Genomic DNA, 20,678 nt, shown 5'->3' with positions numbered 1-20,678 from the left:
TTTCTTAGCCTCATCGAGTATGGGCAGGTCTGAATACGGAAGAGTTTATGGAAGTGCATACGGCTGGGTGGCTGTAATATGTAGTTTATTGACATTGATTGTGTCCCAGCTATGGAAAGCAGCTGTTTAGTTCTTAGCTCTCTGCTGCTCCAGTGCGAGGCACTGGAGTTCAGCTGTGATCGTCCACTGGTGTTAATAACGGTCTGCCTGTTTCCAGGTGTTATAGCTTTCCTACGTCTCATCAAGGCAGCTGCTCAGTACCACTCTTGCTAGCAGGGACAGCCATATGAAAATGGGCTGGAAATGCCTCGACCAAAGTGGGTGAGGCTGAGAGGCTGCTGCTTTAGCCTAGCCCTGGCTCTTGGCACCACCTCTGTGCAGGACACAGCTGCTTTGAAGCTGTTTCACATCATAGTCCAGCAAATGAATAAAAAAAAAAAAAGTTTCACCAAACTGCTTAGCAGCGTGTAACTCGCCAGAGCAATGGAGAAAAAGGCACAGCCTGGGAGTTATTTCGTGCTCTTAAGCTTTCTGCCTCACTTTGGGTTGTGTTTTGAACTCCCTGTACCACAAATAGAAACTTACTGCAATATTGAATTCAACATTTTGCTGCTTAAAAAGCTCAGTTAACATCCCCACACTGCACAGATACTGCGAGAGCACTTTTCATCTACTAAGTGCAAACTCTTTAGCGCTGTTTTGAAATAAAAATGAAAAAAAATCCCTCAAAACAAGTTTCTTAAGCTGTGTAATTTGGTGGATTTTTTTTAGTATCTTGCATATAAAAAGCAAATTTTTTTTCAGTGTTCTAGTGAAGCCTAGTCTGACCATGAAAAAAGTGATTAAGCTAGACTATATTGTACTATTTTATCTGATCTTTAAGTAATTTAGAAGCCAGAATGAGCTTTTCCATTATTTTTACTGAGTGATAAAGTCTTTGCTGAGTATATGTGCAAGTAAGAGCAGCAGGCAAATTATATAAAGCACAGATAGAGGTGGGAAAGGGTTAAAGGAAAGAGAGAAAAGTATACTTAGTCCTGGAGGGTTTGGCAGCCATGGGCAGTGTGATTTTCTAGTGTGGGTGCATGGAAGAAGATGATAATTTGGAAATGCTGGATGGAAATCATCCAGTCCACGTCTCCATCTCCAGGTTGTCTTGAAACTTTAAATTCTTTAATTCCAGCTGATACATCTTGTGATCTTTTAAGCTTTCTCAAGAGTTGAGGAAATGAAATTAATTGGCTATAGGGATGTGTGTAGGAAGACTTAGAGAGTACACTGCATTTCAATTATGTAGTTAAAGCTTAAAGAGTGTTTTGAAAGAAATGCTTTTGAGTAAGCATTTAAGAAACCTCCTCTGTAGGAAAGGTGTGCGCGCACTACGCTAACAAGAGTAGCATGAATTGCTTTCTGTAATGAAAAGATTATGCCTTGGGGCAGTCTGATCCACAATGTTGCCTTGCTTGGACTATCCAGACATAACTCAGTCACCGCTGACCTTGACTAAGACTCTTTTTCTGTTTTCAAAGGGGGGGCCACGCTGAGAAAGGGGCCTTCTGCTGTAACCCACTATATTCTCTTGAGGAAGGTTCCTCTGTTACGGCGATCTGCAATGGGTGGTTGGCTGTGCAGCCAAAGGAGACGGGAGATAAATAAAAGTAAAAGCAGTGCAGTGTAGTGCAAAGGAAGCGTAGGCATGAAGAGATGTGGGGAAGATTTTGAGGGCACAGATGGTGGTTGTTTTGAGGACATAGATAGCAGCTGTTTTGAAGGCACAGACAGCGCCTGGGCCGTAGGAATCTGTAGGAAAGTGAGACATAAAGATGCCTGAGCCAATTTTTCAAGTGGGCTTGTGAGTTCAGGTGCCCCTTTTTTCAAGCACCCATACTGCTAGATTTCTAAAGAGCTTGGTGACCCTTCAGAGTATGCGGCCTGAGCACTTTCCACAGACTAAGCTCCAAAAACCCCCAGCTGTCCCTTTTTGTCCTTTCCCTTCTTCCGCCCACCAAAGTCAGCTCAGTCATTGGTTATTTTGACAAACTGTCCATCTATACTGGAATTACCTAGCAAATGTTATGGCAAAAGCATTCACAGATATATAATTTTCTCACATTCAGTAGTGACTGTGTAGGGGTTGGTTGCCACTACCTGATTATTTTTCCCCAGCTTGGTCTTTTAGTTACTGAATAGAGCTGCAGAGTGGCTGTGTCCAGCTGACCTTTGTTTCTTGACACAACGGATGAATCTCATCTCTCTATCACAAAATCATGAAGCAAATAAGTCTAAATTCAATAAGCTGGGTTTATTTTTAGCTTCCTGCAAGCTGTTGCCTCCTCCCTCTTGGCTCCTCTCTTTCCAGGCAGTTGGGAGATGCTGTCTTCATCTCTCATAGCTCCTCTTTCTGCCCTAGTGATTATGCACCATCTGTTCTGGACTTCATGTTCACTCCCCAAGTAAGAACCCAAGGCAAGATATGATATAAGCAGTGGATAACTTGAAGCCTCAGGCTCCCCAGATCAATATTCATGCCTAAACTGATGACCTCCTGTTCGATTCAGTTTCATACACTTACATTTTCTCAGAAGGGCCTAAGTGCAGGTGTGCTGACTGTGTCAGAATGGCCTTCACATCAAGGACTGTTAAGGAAGACGGGTCACATGAAAATGGAAATATCAGATCAGACCAGTGTCCATCAAGCCAAGTGTCCTGTCTCCAGCTACTGATTTCTGAACAAGAATATACAAGATAAGGACAAAAATGCATAGAGTTGCTTGCCTGGATATTGCTTGAGCTTTCAAGAACTAGTGACCATGGGCCTCCTGAGCCAGAGGTGGGGTGTTTGCATGTAAAGGCCTAACATCTTTCTTCTTCTTCTTCTTTGAATTTATCCTGTTACTCCTGGAGCCCCCACATGCCTTTAGCATCTAAAGTGCTCTGTGTCCAGGGTTTCCCCAGGTGAACTAATATGTTGCATTAATAAGCACTATTTATTTTTGTTTTGATCCTACCATATTTGATACTCGCTAATTCTTGAATGAAAAGAGATTGTGAAAAAATGTTCCCTACTCATTTGCTCTGTGATGCTCCTGACTTTATAGACCTGCACCATACCATTCCTCAACCCGGAAGCCTGGAAAGAGATTGCACGTGTTCACTCCATATTAAAGGCACTTAGAAACAGGTTTGCTCTTGCCACTCATAACTCTTTTTGGCCAATGGTCAACAAATGCCATAAACCATCTAGCTCAGTGGTTCCTTAATATGACTTCAGAAGCTGACCTCATTTCCAATACTGAGACATTTCATTTCACTTAATTTCTCATTTTCAAGATGAGTGTGACAGTGGTCCAATCAGTGCCTCCTTAAAGAACAGAAGCATGCACAATTCTGCTCTGCTTTGGAGGGTTTTCACAGGGGAAGCCAGGAGACTGGCATTTCTCTGAGTTAATGCATTGATTTCTGGCTGCAGCTGCTTCAAAGCCATTAGACGTTGCAGTTAATCATTCTTGATTTTTTTATTGTCAGTCGGTTCCTGTATTGATAATACTGGATAATATCAATACTACTCACAGCAGCTTTATTTGTAGCTGTGTTCCCTGAAGCTATATAAATTGTGCTGGCATGCTCTGTGATAACATTGAAGTATCGATGTAGAATCAGGGAATTATTTTTTGCACTCACAGACTATATTAGAAGAACGTTATTCCAAAGCAGAGCACTCCAGTTTTAGGAAATGCCAGAAATGAGTCTGTCTGTGCAGTTTTTAGCCGATCACATTAAGCATATACACAGCCACTCCGCTTCACTGACTTTCAAGTGGAGTTTTTGCAGATATTAGAAGAGCAACTGCACTGAGAGTGCTACAGTGGGCAAACTTCTTGCTTATCAGAAGAAATTCTTGCTCTGTAATTAGAACAATATTACCACGTGAAGGATTTTGTTGACAGGGAAAGAATAACAGGGGAGCATAGACCTCTACATGGCTACACAAGAGTACACAGTTCTCTGCTGTAAGGTTTCTTTGCTAAGTCCTTTCACTGTCACTCAGAAGATTCCTGTCACTAGAGCATGTTACAAGTGTTACCTTCCACTTTAATCTCTCTTCATAAGCCCTTGACCTGGTGATGATCTTAACTCTTACTGGTGCATCCTCCATAAAGTCACTGAGCTTGGGATTGGATGTGCGCTCAGAGGAAATGTTGTAGGAAGTCCACACAGCCTAGATGGACCTACAGGAAAACTGTCAGTACCTGGATTGAGACCTTTTGGACAGACATTGTAAATTTTAGAAATTTTAATTTCTGATGATGCTCTCAAACATCTTAAGAATGTACTGAACAAAACCCAAAAACCTAGGTTCTATATTTTATATATTTAGTGTGGAAACAGGTCCACTGCTTCCAGTTAAAAGCACTGCATTGTTACATTTTTTTAAAAAAATGATTGACTTAGCAAAATTTCAGAAGCATCGAATGACTTGGGAGCTTTTGAAAACAGTACCCCAGGACAGATGCAAATTAGATAGATAGTTCAAAGGTCCTTTCAGGAAGCCTTCAGATGCTGTGGGGTCACAAGGCAGAGCAGAGCAGAATCAGTCCCTCCAGGAGTTTTTCAGGTGAGATTTGCCAAAGTAGGTCAAAGCCAGGCAGACTTCTGTCAGCATGGGGCTGCTGTCCGCAGGACTGCTTCTCCTCTGGCCATGACATGGGAAGACACCGGAAAGTGTCTGGCGCTGCAATCGCCAGAGAGGGACAAGGATGCGTCTGAAGGAGGTGCAGTCCCCAACAGTCCAGAGCTGGGACGTTGTGTGCTGGAATTTCACTTGGTGCAGAACAAGACCATTAACATCTCAGAGCATTAACTCCTGAAGCTGATTGTGTCTGAGGAGGGACAGAGCATTTATAGACTGCTTAACTTATAAACTACCTGTCCTGAGCTATTTATGAAAATAGGCAACCTATAGCAGTGTTAAAATGTTTCCTGTAACCTTTTTTACACTTACCCTGTAGACCAATACTAAGTCTTTAGGCAAGCTTCTCTTCTCAGCTATGGACATGTGCATACACTGGGATTTTATTATTTTTATAATACTTATACACAGCCTCAGGTTAAAAGCTGTGATTCCATTTTGCTAGCACTGCGCAAAACAAGAAAAACAAGACAGCCTTTTTTGTGAGCTCATCCTCTGGAATCATGATAAAACTCATGGTGGGGCCTTGATATCATGTGTGACTTCCAGGTGCTCCTGGATGAGGAATGATAATAGTTTCAAAAGAAATGGGATGAGCTTATGAAACTGGATAACGTTGGTCAAGAGAAGATGTGGTTTCTCCTCTGGAAAAAAGTGGTGGCTGGGGCAACAGAAAAGAGGGCGTTAAATCAGTGCTTGTGTTGCAAGTAGAAAATTGCTTTTTTTTTTTTTTCAGTTAAGGCTGAAAACTGAAGCTACCTGGAAAACAGGAAAACTGTTGTATTTCCATGAAGAGGAACTGGCATTTCTTGACCAACAGCTTAGCTGCATCAAAATATTCCTGGCAAACTTTATTAAAGAAACATGTTGAGAGGAGCTGGTTCAACCTTCTGTGCTATCTTTCAAAACTGTGAGGCCTGGAAGAAGTCAGCTTTGGCTGCATATGAGGAACAGACTTGGTTTGCTGAAATAAATGACAGCAGCTTAGACGACAACAGAGAAAGTTTCATGGCATTTGTTAGGAATTAGATCTGCTAGACTTTTCCAGACACTGGATAAAGCAGTGTTTATTTAGGTTTTATTGAGATAATGGTATTGTTTTCCTGAAACATCAGGGCTGTGCTTCATTAACTGAGATCATATTCTGGCCCTTCAGAGGAATGGCAGATACAGTTAAAAAAGAAATAAACAAATGAAAGTACCCTACATTAGGAAGCTGCTCATCCCTGTTACTTACCGCAATGTGAAAAATAAGAGCAGAAGTTTCAGGGCCAAGTCTTGTGACTGGAGATAGCTGGAACAGTTAATGCCGGTGGTTCCTTAGCAGTGCAGCTGTAGTGCTGTGAGTGCCTTTGCTCCCCCATCCCTCCACCAAACCTGCCCCCAGCTGTTACCCTTGGCTGCTGAAGGTCATTTTCTCTCATTGGATGCTGGCTCATTGCTCTATTGGGAAGCCTGGGATTCGAGCCTTCATGAGTCATTGATTTGCCTCTGATGCACTGAAAAAAAAGAAAGGAGTTTTAAAAAGAAATTAGCTGGTTTCTGTAGGGGAGCTTCTTATACTCTAGAGGGAACTCCTTGCTGCTTGCAATAGGTTATTCCTCCTGCTGCTATCTCCTGCAGACCATCCGAAACCAGGAGGCTGGAAGGAGAAGTGCTGAATTCCCTATGTGTAGTCTAAAATAGCTGAGGATGCTTGCTGGTGTTGGCTGTACATTTCTAGGACTTGTAGTGACCAAATTTTAGTGACCAAATTTATCCTTACTTTTAGTGACCAAAATTATCCTTATCAAGCACTGCACAAACTGTATTTCTATTATTTAAAAATTTTAAAGGTCTATAAGTAAGCCCCTGTTTCTTTGTTTCATGCCCAGAAGGCTACCCACTGAAGGAGATTTTGGAGATTAAGAAGTGTGTATACCTCCATATTCTTGCAATTCATATCTGCCCAGATAGCATTGTTTCCACTCCGTTTTGAACCCCCTACAATCTTCATTTTACCCATATCATTCGCTTCAGTTATCTACAGTTGTGTTATACAGCGCACTTGATTTGAAACCAGACAGAGAATGGAATAGGTGACCATTTTTTTTTAGAAAAAATAGATGTGTCTCTCTTAAAGTCACCACCTCTGGACAAGGACGGATTTTCAGGATAACTCAATATTCCATTGTCAAAGTCAGTGTGAATAGAATTAAACCATCTCTAAGCGCTGTTGAAATTCTTACTGTAATATCTCCTGGCTGTAGAAACAGCAATGCAAGAGGCCTTGTACCAAATTTGGGATTTATAATACTCGTGCTCAGGTCTGAACAATCCTACTTTTCAGATGCAAGTGATCTCTGATTCTATTCAGCACTTTACAGTATGAGCCCTAAAACAAAATGGGCTTGAATTTTATTCTCTCCTCATAGACTTTGAGAAAAAGAAGAAAGGTAACAGCCATCTGCCACCTTTTGCTCCTTAGTTCACTGAACGTTAAGTGTGTTTTTTTTTTTAAGTAAGGTACAACTTATAAATGTGATCTCCCATGTATCCGGAATGGATTGACACTGGTCCCCAGCAAAAAATGTGTTCCCATATTTATATGTCAATGATTATTCTCTCAAATATGGGACATATAAGCACTGACAGTCAGGATTACCAGATTCCTGTGTTACAAATCATAAAATGAGGAGAGCTGGAAGGGACCTCTGGAAGTCCCTTGTGCAACCCGCTTCTCAAGATCAGGTGGCTCCATACCTTAGCTAGAAGTGTTTTAAATGTCTTCAAGAATGGAGATCGCAGAGCTTCTCTGAGATCTTATTCTAATGGTTCACCACCTCTAGCAAAAAAACATTCCTGAGGTCTCGTGGGAGTTTCATGGGTTGCAGCTTGTGCCTGTTGCTTCTCATGCTTTCACCACGGCCCTCTGAGCACAGTCGAGTGCCATCTTCACTTTCCCCTCCCATGAAGTTGTTGAAAACATCAGTAAGAGCCATTTTAGCCTTCTCTTCTGAAGCCTGCCTTGAAAACCGTGCAAAATCATGAAAATCTCCAGAAGAAATATGAGTTTAAGGGCTTTGATATTTTGGTTTTTGAGCAAGAAGGAATCGAGTGTTCAGATTTTCCTCCACAACCATGAAGACTACTGTTCTGCTTTGTTTTAACTTTGCATTGTTTTAGTGAAATTATGGTTCTCTCATTTGCACTTTTTAGAGAGAGCTGGAAATGAAACAAGTTTACAAGAAAGGAAATAAAAGAATGAGAACGGGCTAAACCACAAATGCGATTTTGATTGAAAGCATTTTTGTAGGCACCTAAAAGTAGTTCAGGACGCATTATTGTTTCAGGGCTAGTGGAATAAAGGATGGAGCTTCACCCTAAGAAAAAGAACAATCCACAAACCCAAACAAACCGTGTTAACTAGTGATTCAGAAACAAGCGTCTTCCAGCAACACTGAAAAGATATGGCATGTGTTTAGGCACACAGACGCTTTGTATTTCTTACTGCTTTGAAGATGTAGTTCTCCAGAAGACTCACAAAAAGCTAGAGCAGCAAAATAATTTAGCCCAGCATTTGTGCAGAGAGACTCCTACCAGCCTTATATTTGAGAAGCATTTAATTTTGACCGTTATAAGTTGAGGGCGGGTTTTTTTGGTGTTTCCCGCAACAATCCAGTCTCTGAAATCATTAGGGAAGACCTTTATCTCTCATGTAAAAAATGTTTCAAGAAATAAAGACATAACAAAAGCAGTGGTGGTTCACTGGAAAATATCAGACAGTTAAAATGCATAAGTAAGGAGGCAAAGGCGAAGCAGGCATAGGAGAGGGGAAAAAAGCTTTGTGATATATGAGCACTGAAAAGAAATGCAACTATAGAAAGTAAAGCTATTGTGCAAACAGAAGTGAAGAACAGCACAAATGGCTGGCAATCAAAAGGACTTGGAATAGAGAGAGGGCAAATTCTAGGAAAAATCTTTATAAACAGTAAGAATGCTTTAGAAGTGGCTTTTCTGATAAACAGGAAGCCAGTGAAAGCCTAGGTAGATGGGGTAATACTTGTCCTTTTTACTAGATATGAGAAAACAGCTTTGGCAAACAAAGGAAAATAGGGCTGACTAAAAAGTATTTTAGAAAATATTGCTATCTAAAAGGAAAAAAAACCCACCACCAACAACAATAAAAGCCCAATGCCTCACCTATCTCAGCTGCCTCTCAGAAGAAATTGTGTGCTCCTGTTACACGTGAAATGGAAAAGGAGCAAGAGCTCATTTTTACTGATTCTCTTAAGCAATTCTGAAGAGCCTGAAAGGGTTTGGGTTATTACTGTCTTTTAATGAAAAGCTGTTGTAAGCAGGGATAGGGACAAACAAGCATACAAAAACCACTAAGAGGTTGGAGTCTTCAGTCATACTGGCTCATAAGTGGCATCTTAAAACTTTATACTCTCTCAGAGCACGGATGGATGGTCCTGAGCTGATTCTGCTGCAAGGCAGAGACTATAAATATCACTTTGCTCATCAGTCTTTGCGCTTATAAGACAAAAATTAATTTAATGGTATTGTTCGGCATTCACATGGACGGGTAAAAGCATCTGTCAGCAACAACTTAGCACTAACTGTTCTTTAATTAGCGTAATAAGCCTTTTTAGATGGTGTAAGGCTAAAGTATGTTTCTAGTGCTTTCTCAAATGAAGAATTAATTCTACATCTCCTCTTTGAAATATCTTTTAATTACTGTGAATGCTGCTTTATCATCCATCTTCATTATTAAGTAGAACAAGTTGCCCAGTCAAATTGTGTGAGAGTTAAGTCAGGAAGGGAGATCATTTAAAGAGAAATGAGAGCTTAATAAAGATATTCCTCATTTAGAGAAAGACAGCTAAGTCCACTTAATACTGGTTTAGTAGTCAGAGAGAGAGAGAGGAGTGAAGGACAAATGCCAAGCTCCTGTCTTCCTCACTGAGAAAATCTGCTGTCTACAAGTCCATGTGCCTATGGCACTTCATTATTTGATCTGTAGCAGCAGCACAGAAGTTTTTTTCCCCTTAACAGCCTAAAGAACCTGTCAGATTCCTTGGTTTCATCACCATGTAGAGACCTGAGCGTCCTCCGTCAGTACTGTGGGTGAAAGGAGGCCATGTGAGCTAAGTCTGTAACCCAAACCTTGTGCGAATGAGAAGCAGCAAAACAAAAAGAGGAGAAGGATCAGAAATGTGGTGAGCATGACCTCAAATGTTAGCATAGGTGAGCACAAGCACTGTCAGCCTGACAGGCTGCCAACCCACCTTTGGTGCGTCGTGTACAGAGCAATGTGTCTGGACTGAAGGACGTTGGGGCAGCCTGAGGTCCGCAACTCTGCATCTTCTGCAGGCAGGGATTGTTCCTGCATAGCGAATTCATTAGTGCAGTTTGCTAAGGAGACACACATCATGTTAACAGCACAGCTTTTGCTGACCTGAGTCAAGTATACCCTTAATACCAAATAGGATTTGGATTACATTTTCCTGAGGAAACACAATTAGATATTCATCCTGGGAAATGTTGCGGGGCTACTTTTTTTGTTGCATCCTACATCCGTTAATAGATAGGACAGCAAGGCTGACTTGCTCATATTTAACATTCAGATCCTATCATATGTTTCTATCCTTAAAGAAAAGCTGAAATATTAATGCAGGCATGCTAACAGCCTGATCTGCAAGGTCCTATAAGCTGCTGAAGCCCTGCGCTTCTCTGTACTTGCACTAGCAGCTCTGCAACTTGGGTGCCCTCCACCCTTTTTAACAATCCTGGTATGAAGCATTTCCAGTAGAAAGAAGTATTTTTCAGGCAAAGTAAATGAGTGTGTTTTGCCGAACTTGAGGCCACCAGCTCCTCCAGATTTCTGCTGAGGAACACGTGAAGCATGTGCCTGTGAGTTTCTGTGGCAGTAAGGGGAGAGGGATTTACAATATGAAGTGCTGTTAAAACATCAGAGAGTGTCTGCAGTTTCTATTCACTGAGATTATCTAAAAATTCTCTTTTCTCCCCTTTCTTTCCCTCGTCCCTTCCTCCCTTCTCTTCTCCTATTTACTGTCAGGAAGGGCCACCTCTGAAGGCTCAATCCAGCATGGCCTGACGCCAACACAGACGGATATCAACAGCAGTTACAACAACAGTAAGTGATTTAAAATCAAGGCACTCCTTGAAAAGACGTCACTTTGTGTATATAGAACGTGCAAGAACTCTGCTGAGGACTTTGATGGGGAAAGGGATGTGTTTGTCACCCCTGGCTCCCTCTGGTTTGATGAGATTTCAAATTTTTGATGTATCATTGCAAGCCTTAAATACAGGCAGCTTTTACTGAATGATACTGGGAGTTTGATGCATGAGGGCCAGTGCCAGGGCATAATACCAGCAAAACAGGCTTCAGCAACTGGATGCCGCTTGGAGATAAATGGCCACCGAGAAAGTCCAAGACACTTCACCTGAATAGAAAGCAGAGGCTGGAAAGGCAAGCATAGACAGGGTTCTCAATTAAATGGTCACTTGCCCAGCCCTTGGCATGCTGAAGTGAAAAGCTACCAGTCTCAGATGGGTGTAGGAGCACTAATCTATTATTAGGGCAGGCAGAAAAACTCTGCTTGCAGCTCTGAGGTAATTCAGCTGCTATTGCTTTGATTCTCTGTTTCTCCTTGCCCTAGAAAGGAAAAGGAGGTTGAGCCCTTGCATGGTATAATATGCTCCATCTCTCTTGTTTTACATACACGTATTATCCAATACTTGTGGTCGCAGCCTCAAAGGCCTTTTCTCCTAATGCATATGCATATGGGGGTCTCCTTATAGGTTGCAGGAGAGGAAAGAGAAATTCATTACATGGGGCAAATTGTCAAGGGCACCTGGTCCTCACTGTTCCTGCAAGGTGCTCATGTCATGTATTTTCCTTCTGGTGGTTCCCTTCAGACCAGAAACCTCTGGTCCAGTATCACACAGGAGGCAGCTGAGGAAGGAGCTCATGGCTTAGAGAAGGAGTGGAAAAGCATATGAGCTGGAGAGGATGAGAAGGGGTGAGAGCAAATGGAGAGGGCAGCAGAAGGGAACTGGAAAAAGTAGTTCTGGCTCTCTGGAAAAGCAGTCTGGAGGGCTGAAAAATAACAAGTGAGCTAGCCTTTAGGTAAACCATCTGGTCTGAGACCTGGAAGAAACCTTCCTCCTCACACACACTCCTTCAAAGTCAGTGTGACAAATTTAGCAGGGCCTGAGGGCAGAGCCAGTGTCCGTCACTGGTTCCAGGCTGATCACCAAGGCTACATAATTTCTAGCATCTTACACATTTACGGAAAGGTAATATAAAGTAGCTGCAATCCACTGCATACTGATAGGTTTGCCTCTATTTTCTCTAGCTGTGTTGTCCTCAGCGTAGTTCTAACATTTTCCATGCATCTGCTGAACACTGTGTCTTTGGTAGGTTTACGAGTATATAGCTTGTTACGAACATATCAGAACATGTTTTTTAAATCCTTGCTCATAAACCATAAACATCACTGCAATAACGTTATCATGAGCTATGCAGAAATCTAATCTTGTTCTGCAATGAACAGTGGAAAATCTACAGCACAAACCAACAGCTCACTGCTTTGGACTCTTAAGCCAAGGACTGATTGTTTTCTTTTTGCCCTGCTTAGTTGTCTTTTAAAGGCTTGAGCGAGTCATACTGGGTTTTTCCTCTTTTTAGTTTTTCTTAAGTCTCACAGTTCATGTAGCCTTATAGTTACCTCTGTAAACTGTCACTTGGAAGTGTTGATATCTTGGGCAGTGCATCAAACCAGATGTTTAAGCAGCTGTAGCCTCAGCCCTGTGAGCAGTTCCATGTGCCTGTAAACGTGTGGACACAGGTCTCCAAATCAATGGGACGACTCATCTGTGAAATCATCACATGCGGTTGAGGGATCTGGGCCTGTATTTGTGCCAAAAGGAAATGGATTTTAAAATCAAATAGTGTCTCCTGAAGATGTGACGCTGAGCACCTGGGGAGATTAGGCTGGTACTTGGCTTGTCATAAAACGCATCTAACCATCAGTGAAGGAGTCTGAACTACAGCACAGAGTTTACATTTAGCAGGTCCTTGATGAAAAAACAGCAACAGAAAACATGGACAGACCCCTGACTTGGGAGAGGTTGAGCTGGAAAGTTGTTCTTTGGGCACTCAGAAATCTCTAATGTGATATACTATCATATCTTGCCTTACCTTGCCTAATCTTCAACCCTGTTTTGTCCTGCTTGTCTGGACTAGCACTCAATTTTGGAATTTTTTATTTTCTTCTTCAAGTTGTTACAGCACTTAAGCAAAATGAAAGAAGCACTCTGCTTAGATCGGAAAGCCTTTAAATAGTGTTTGATTCTGGTGTATTTGATGCAGTTCTTCACCAAGAAGAAGAATATTTTGAGGTTACATTATATGAGCTTAGTATTTGTGAAATTCAGGTGACAATATTAGGCAGGTAAACTATCAGGCAAAGTTATTAATAATGTTTGATTAGTGCTTCTCGTGCTTGTTTTTCCTAATCATAAGTATTTAGCCTCTCCATCTCTGTTCATTGGAGACTGCATCTGCACAGCTTAACTTTGAAATGACTGTAGACATGCAATACTTGGCGACTACCAAGAGCATCTCAGAATGTCGCTATTAGGATATTATTATTATTATTATTATTATTGATGTCCTCTGTGGAGACTCCATTGAATGACTAAGCCTTGTACAAACACACAGGAAGAGATGATCTATCCAGACAGACAGAACTAGGGGCAAGATGAAGGAGGGTTTTCAAGCCCTGTTTCATGGACAAGCAATGAAGAGTCTCTCTCTGAGAGTGGGACAGAATTGGAATAGAGGATCAGAGAGGGTGTGCAATCCTCATCCTTGGAGATATTCATAACTTCACTGAACAAAGCTCTGAAGAGCCTGATCTAACTTGCAAGTTAGACTTTGAGCTGGGAGGTGGGCTAGATGACCTCCAGAGGGCCCTTTCAAGCTACATTATTCCATAATTCTCTTGTTGCTAAGGTAGCAACAAAAATCTGGGGCAAACTCCTGTGTGTTTAGATTAGATATTCTGATACCTGATCTAGCACTTGAGCTGCATAAAATGTCCTCCGTCTTTGGAAATGAGATGTCTCCTCCAAAACCACCCAGTTGCTGTTGTCTTCTAATAACCTGCAGTGGAAAGGAGAGGAGTGTGATGGAGAATTTTGCATTAAATTAAAATCAAGTCTGCTACATTCACAAAGTAGGTAGGATTCAAGGAAAGGAGGACTGGAAGGTGAGCCGGTGATTTTATGCAGGTAAAGAGAACTTGCTCTCCACAGGACTGATTCTGATTAAGGCTCTTGTTGACTCTCTCAAGGGTAGGAGGACAAAACTGTTCTTTCCCGGAGATCCTCAGGATCAGAGCTGGAGGAAGTTTATTCTGACAGTATTGTTCCTGTTGTGTAGCTAAATTGAACAGGTCAGGTCCTGGGGCTGTCAATCCAGTGAAGTTTGCACTTCAGAAAGGAAGGAGACGTTCTCCAGGGGCTTAATGCCAGGAACTCTGATGTGACATTGTGATAAAGCCCTGGGCTCTTTCAGTGAGAAGAAAGTATTGTTGCATTACTGGAATGATTTGTTATATCATGCCTGTTGCTCCCTTATTGTGTGCTTTCAACCCTGGGATCCCATTTTGTTTTGACGGACATCGAATTTCTTCCTCTGAATGTTTTTTTTAACCTTTCCTTTTTGTGTTGATAGGAATCTAATCTGAGAGCTCATTATAGATTCCTGCTGTGCATACCGAGTTCCTATTACCTGAGGCAGGGACTGTAGGAAGAAGTAACAGCAGATAGTCTGATGAAAAAAACAGACAGGTTTTCTGGCACAGAAGTCACCATTCATATCTGAAACAGAAGCTGCACATTTTAAGATAATACACTATATTCTGGGATCCTTGGCTGTTATATTTTGACTCTTATTCAGAAGCCCCTGAAGCTGTTCAGGTGCCTGCTGTTGATTTTAATGGGCTTTAGGTTAACTATTATGTCAGCAAGATTAAATATTGTACTAGAATCTATAATGTTCTGCATTTTTTCTTGGTATCTATGACATCACTATCTTTTTTACCTAGTCATTCATTAGAAAAACAAACTAGCTGGCATCCTGAGACACGCCAAATTGTGTCTGCAGACTACTAATGATCATTAGTTCTATTGACTGAGTTCATAGGGAAAATCTAGGAAGCGAATCTGCGTTACTAACAGCGCTACTGCAAGCTGATTTTGTTAATTACAAGAGTTAGACCCTGTCCTTTCCACACTATAGCCTATACACTGGGATTGTCTGTCACAATATAAATGGGAGGGAAAGGCTTCCCCAGCAGCATCCTGCCAGAATTCCAGGACTAGCGAGCGCAGTTGTGCACTGCCTTTCCCCGAAATGTTTTGTTCCATTATAGCTGCCAATTTCAAATTATTGGTTTTGTCTCAGTTAATTGAAGCCACTACAGAAATGTCACTGCGCACAAATTTTAGTGTCAAGATCTGCACAGAGGCAGGAAAACAGCAGCTACTGAGAGAAAATCCACAAAACAAAGCAGTGCATCATCCAAGCTTCTCAACACGTGGAGGAAACTTTTAAGGAAAGCTGGATGGTTGAACACCACCCTCTTACTGTTATGGGCTTCTTACACCGCTAGACGTTTTATGAACCTGAACAGCTTTGGAGTGAATTTATGTCAGGGCAAGGGTAAAATATCACTGCCCTCCTCTTGAGGTAACGAATATGTCCCTTAGGTTCCTGTCTACAACAATGAAATAACACAGCAAAAAGTATGCATTTCCAAGTGAGTGGAGCAGGCAGAGGTCATGGCAGAGTTAATACAGACAGTATCCCCGTAAGTTTCAGCAGGACAGCCAAAATCCCACTTCTGGTGCCATGAAAGAAAAGTCCCTTGATTTGCCGTTACTCCTTCCACACATAGTTGTACTCCTTCATCACAAGGAATCGTGGAAGTGTGTTGACTCACCCTAGAGCGCTCAGAAAGCCTTGGAAAGGGCTTAGCACAAGCAGGGCCCTTTTACTTTTGAATATCCCGGATCATGCTGCTTGTAGAATAAGTAACCTAGGAGAGCAGAGAAGATAGCACACGTCAGCACTCAATTGGAAACGGGCAGGTAAACAGTGCTTGAGCAGTGTCAGTATTGCTGTTGGCTAGGAAGGTGGCAACACAAACTACATATAGACTTAAATCCTGGTGTGGGCAATCTCACTCAGAATGAAGCTGAAGTAAAATAAGGCTCTTCAAATACTAGAGCAGAGTACCAAAGGCAGTGGAAACAGAAGGGAAAATTTTCCCTCGTCTGAATTTGGTGAAAAGCTCAAAGTAGACAAAGTGCTACAGGCCAGGTCCCTCACTGATTTAAGTTGCTGAGGCTCCGCTGAGGCCAATTGAGCAACAGCAGATTGCACAAGAGGAGGACATTCCTGTAAAGAGAAGGACCTGTCATCAGCCTGGAGCTGTAGGTATGAGGCTTTTTCTTTATGTAGGCAGGGGGCTGTTCCTGTGTATTCTGTTCATGTTGCTCTGCTCTAATGTCGCAGTTTCCAGTTAGTGTGAAAATTCACATCATTTAGTGCATATTCTCAGCCTCTGAGTCAAGTGGAGAAAGGAGTTTGCTTTATGAGGAAAATCCTTTTCTACAATCAGAAAAAAAGAATTGTGCTAAACTACCGGAATCTTGTGAATGTGACTCAGACCTAGACAGAGAGGTTTTGCACAAAGCTTTTCTCCATCACAAGACTGCGCTCCAAGTATATGTCCTCAGCCAGCATGAATTATCAGTATCCAGTGGTTTAATTCTGGTGTTTGGTAGGGAATAATCTGGACCTTCACAGGTAGTTAGTAATGCAGAGTATCAGTGTTCGGAAACTTGCTCAGATGTAGTAAAAGGGCATAAAATGCAAAGGTTTACAGAAGCACCTGCTGTTCAGATCAAGTTAAAGTAGCCTTTAGCTTTTCCTGCTGTGCGTGGAAATCAAAGTATTTTATTGACAAATCAGTACTCTTGCACCTGACTGCTTCTTTTGCAAACAGAACAAATAAGAGATGATCGAAAATATAAAAAAGGAGCGATGTAGACACAGATGAATAGGGACTTCTGTTCTGCCTCAAAACATAAGAATTCAGAGGAACCAATGGAAATTAAAGATGACAGTTTGACAGCATGTTATTAGACTCTGGAATCCAGTGCCACAGCAGGATTTCAAAGCCAAGAGTTCAGTTAAAGTCAAGGAAAAATTAGCAGCTTCTATGAATTACAAGATATCTAGACAGGTAGTAATTAATTATGATGAAAAATCTGGAAGGGATATTAAAAATTATGCTTTAGGGATTATGCCAATGTTTATCGTGGATCAAGATGAAATAATCTAGGAGGCGGACAACCTGCAACAGGCAGAAAATTACCTGAGAAACACCTGGGATTGACCACTAAGAGACAGGATAAGGAAGAGCTTGGGTCAGATCCAGGCTGGCACTTGCTTTTTTCCTTTTACAACTGCTCCATCCTTATTTTGGCTGAGTTAAGCATTTCAGGTGTCCAGCTGCTGATGAGTAATCTATACTGATCATACCGATTCACAGAGAGTAATGAAACATGACTTTTTAAGGCATCGTGCTGAAGAATCATGTAGAGTTCAGTGTGTTCAGAGCCCGGATATTGTCATAAATAACAATGCTGAGAAAATAAGAGGGGAGCAGGATTGACCATCAGCCAAGCACAACGTCAGTGATCGAGATGTACAGGCTGGAACTGTTTAGTATTGTTATAACGGCACTGTCTAATATTATTAGCAATAAGAAAGCAAGCTGTGGGAACCAACAGGTATGTGCGCTTTAAGGATCACAAATAAAGCATCCACATCCACATCCACATCCATGGCGCCACATTATGCAGCAGACTTGCTGCTCACCAGAGGGACCAGTGTCAGAGGGGACAGGAGGTATCATATTCTCTCTTTTTTCCTGCACTCAGAGGGGAAACAATGCCAAGGGAGTATACGAGAAGGAAAAAGAACCAAGAGTTGTCATGTGGGCCGTTTCACAAATACCTCTCATATTGCAGTGTCCCAGACAGCCTTAAATGGTCATTCTCATTCCAAAGCAAGCAGATCGAGATGAAGTACCTTACTGGTAAAACTATTGCGGGTTAAACAGTTATACACTCTTTATGTAATTAAATTGTGAGGCTTTCTGTCATGTCCTCCAATTAATGTGCACAGTCTGTGAGATCTCAGCTGCACCTATAAGCAGCTGGTAGAATCTCTACAGCAGTGGCTGCTGTAGGAGCTTTGGAGTAGGAGCTTGAAACTGCTCCCAGCTTAGCTCACCCAAGTATTTAAAACTATCTCTATGGTCCAGAATGGTCAAGCCACATGTGGGCATTTTTTCAGTTTTTGCTATTTTTTGAGTGCAATGCTTTCACCACATCACTGTCCTAAGTTATAAAATTAGCTTCTAGCCTTTTGTTTGCAGGTGACAAACATAATCTCTCTACAGTAGGGTTAAATAATGATTATAATTATCTCCTTTCAGATCAAAGCATATTCCACAGCTTTTACCAGTCTTGTAGTGGAAGGAATGAAAAAGGAGGCTTTTTGCTTTCATTGTAGTGTTTTCACATGAAGTTTATACTTACACAAGGAAGAAGAAAAGAACTTGAAATGTTGAAAGAAAATAGAGTTTGTGAGCCCTCTGTCTGTTCTAGCTGCTGCAGCTCTGTTTGTGTTCATGCACTAGGCAGGTAGGGTCCACTTAAACGTGATTTGAATGTCATCGTTTCCAGAGGACCAGACAAGGGGCAGAGGAGTAACGACATGCTGGAAAAGCCACTGCGCAGAGTGGCTGAGACAACCAGCTACCTGCTTTCAAGCCAACCGCTGATTTCCTGCTCAGATACAGTAATTTCTCCAGAGAAACTAACTCAGCTCCCCGAAAAGGTGCAACTCACCTTTAGCCATCACACCTGAATCTTACCTGGAGAGGGCCCAGAAACGATTTCTTTCCCGGTTGTGTGCTGGGAGCAGCCAGAATTTATCTGAACAGGACATAGTCGGTGTCCAGTAGGCAATGCATGCTCAACAGGACTGACTTGCTTATCAATCCTAACCCCAGCCTACCCGTATTCTTCACTCTCGCAGGGTGGCTCCCCTCATCTTGCCGACAAAGCCTATGGAAACTGCTCCCCACGCAGCCTTCTCCCAGCACCACGCCCTAGACACGACCGTGGTCCTGGTTCTCCTCTTCCTCTCTCTGATGTAAAGCAGGACTAAGCCCATGAGGTTAACTAAGGCAAAAATGATACAATGTAATGAAAAAATGACAGCCAGTGGGGCCAACATAAACTCAAAAGGGGGAAACAAGCACACAGAAATCACCACTTATGTTCTCTTGTGAAGCTCATATAATGCAAAACTTCTGTTCCTTTTCAAATATCCAGTATACAGATTTAAGCCTTTTTTTTTTTCTGTGATTTTAAGTGAGTGATACCTGTGGGGTTTTCTTTCTGTGACCAAAGTGTTTCCAAAGACCTTTTGCCACTGTTTTCCAAGACCAGTGATAACATGGGGCTGTAGGTACAGTCATGAGAAGGAAGAACAAGAATTAGACTGCCCCACCCCCAAATTTAGTTGACTCATGATCTCCACAGGCCCAGCCCACATTGCCATGTCCTAGTCCTCTCTGGGATGACCTTGCCGCACGGCCAGCCCTGATCATGCCTTGATGTTTGTGAAGACAGGCCATCGCTCCCATCTGCTCCTGCTAGTGGCCTTCTCTGCAAGTCACATCTGCAAGTCTCCAGAATATTTAGCAAAGAGGGGAGGAAAGGAGGTGAAAAGACACTTCAGAGAAGGGTTTCAATGCCACCTGCTGAAGTGGACTGGGCCCGTCACAAGCACTGCCTATAGCATGTGAATGGGCCAGATGGTCATGGGGTTTGAAAGCTTTTCTCCAACATCTAGTATTGTCCTATTACACCTACCCAATGCCTTGAAATAGTAACCTAAAGCCATCGAAGATGGATGAGGCTGGTGTTACCCCAACCCCCAGCTCCTAAACTTGCTTTCCTGACCCCTCTCTTGTAGCAGTTCTCCCATTCCTGCAGTTGCAGGAACTGACTGAAGAATGGATGATTTCTACTTTTGCTGGGGTATTTTTCAGCTGGATCAGTGGATTCATGGCAGAAGAAAGGCACCCGGTTAGCACCTTTGCTCAGGGAAAGACAGAAGCTTCAGATCCATTATTAGACATGGGAAAATCTAGACCAGAGAAGTATTATCAAAGCGCTCAGTGAAGATAAGTTCTTCTATTAGTCATCAGATCTAGCTGCGAGAGGCAGCACTATATGAAACCATGGCTAGTTCTGCTGCCCGCAAAGCATGTGAAACTACAAGAACACTTTAAGTCGCCGTAGGCACTTCCAGAACACCTCAAAGTGGGAGAAACCCTCCTGAACGCAAGGGCTGTTGACCCCAAAGTCTGGGAGGATGACATAGGCCTGCCTTCGTGAGAGGGCCCATTTTCTTTTCTTTCCATTGCTTTTGCCTGGTGCCAAACAGTCCTTTTTACTGGTGACTTCTGCAAGATGGCTCTTCTAAGGAATTCAGGTGGATTCCCCTTACCGTGGGGGTGACTGTTTCTACCCTCGCACTAATCTCTTCCACATTTCTTACCTGCCTCTGCCAAACATAAGCAAGATAAGTAACCTGTTGAACAACCTTCTCCTGGGTATGATGAGTTGCTTTTGCAGGTGGTATTTGGATCAAGACCGGATTTGGAGTAGTGAGGAACCATTGGTTTCCAACATGGACTTCAACTGTGAGAAACAGCCCCCTCTTCTTTGGGGGTCAAGGATAGGTTGTGGGATTTGGCTCAGGCCTTGCTGACAGGGAAACCTTACAGCTTACTGGGAGAAGGCAGATAATAAGAACAACTAC

The 20,678-nt window shown here is 42.3% G+C and overlaps 1 protein-coding gene across 4 annotated transcripts in view; it reads left to right on the top strand.

Moving 5' to 3' along the window:
- Positions 1-20,678, top strand: part of NRG1 (neuregulin 1) — a 420,325-nt gene that overhangs the window by 112,511 nt on the left and 287,136 nt on the right. For all 4 annotated transcript variants that reach the window (XM_068928358.1, XM_009687597.2, XM_068928359.1 and 1 more), the window contains exon 2: positions 10,752-10,829. In XM_068928358.1, coding sequence (XP_068784459.1) covers positions 10,752-10,829 — 78 coding nt within the window. The remainder of the gene's footprint in view (positions 1-10,751; positions 10,830-20,678) is intronic.

Source organism: Struthio camelus, chromosome Z (genome assembly GCF_040807025.1).
Source record: "Struthio camelus isolate bStrCam1 chromosome Z, bStrCam1.hap1, whole genome shotgun sequence".
NCBI classification, from domain to species: domain Eukaryota; kingdom Metazoa; phylum Chordata; class Aves; order Struthioniformes; family Struthionidae; genus Struthio; species Struthio camelus.
The sequence above is the reverse complement of the archived record's forward strand: the minus strand, read 5'-3'. Positions and strand labels throughout refer to the sequence as shown.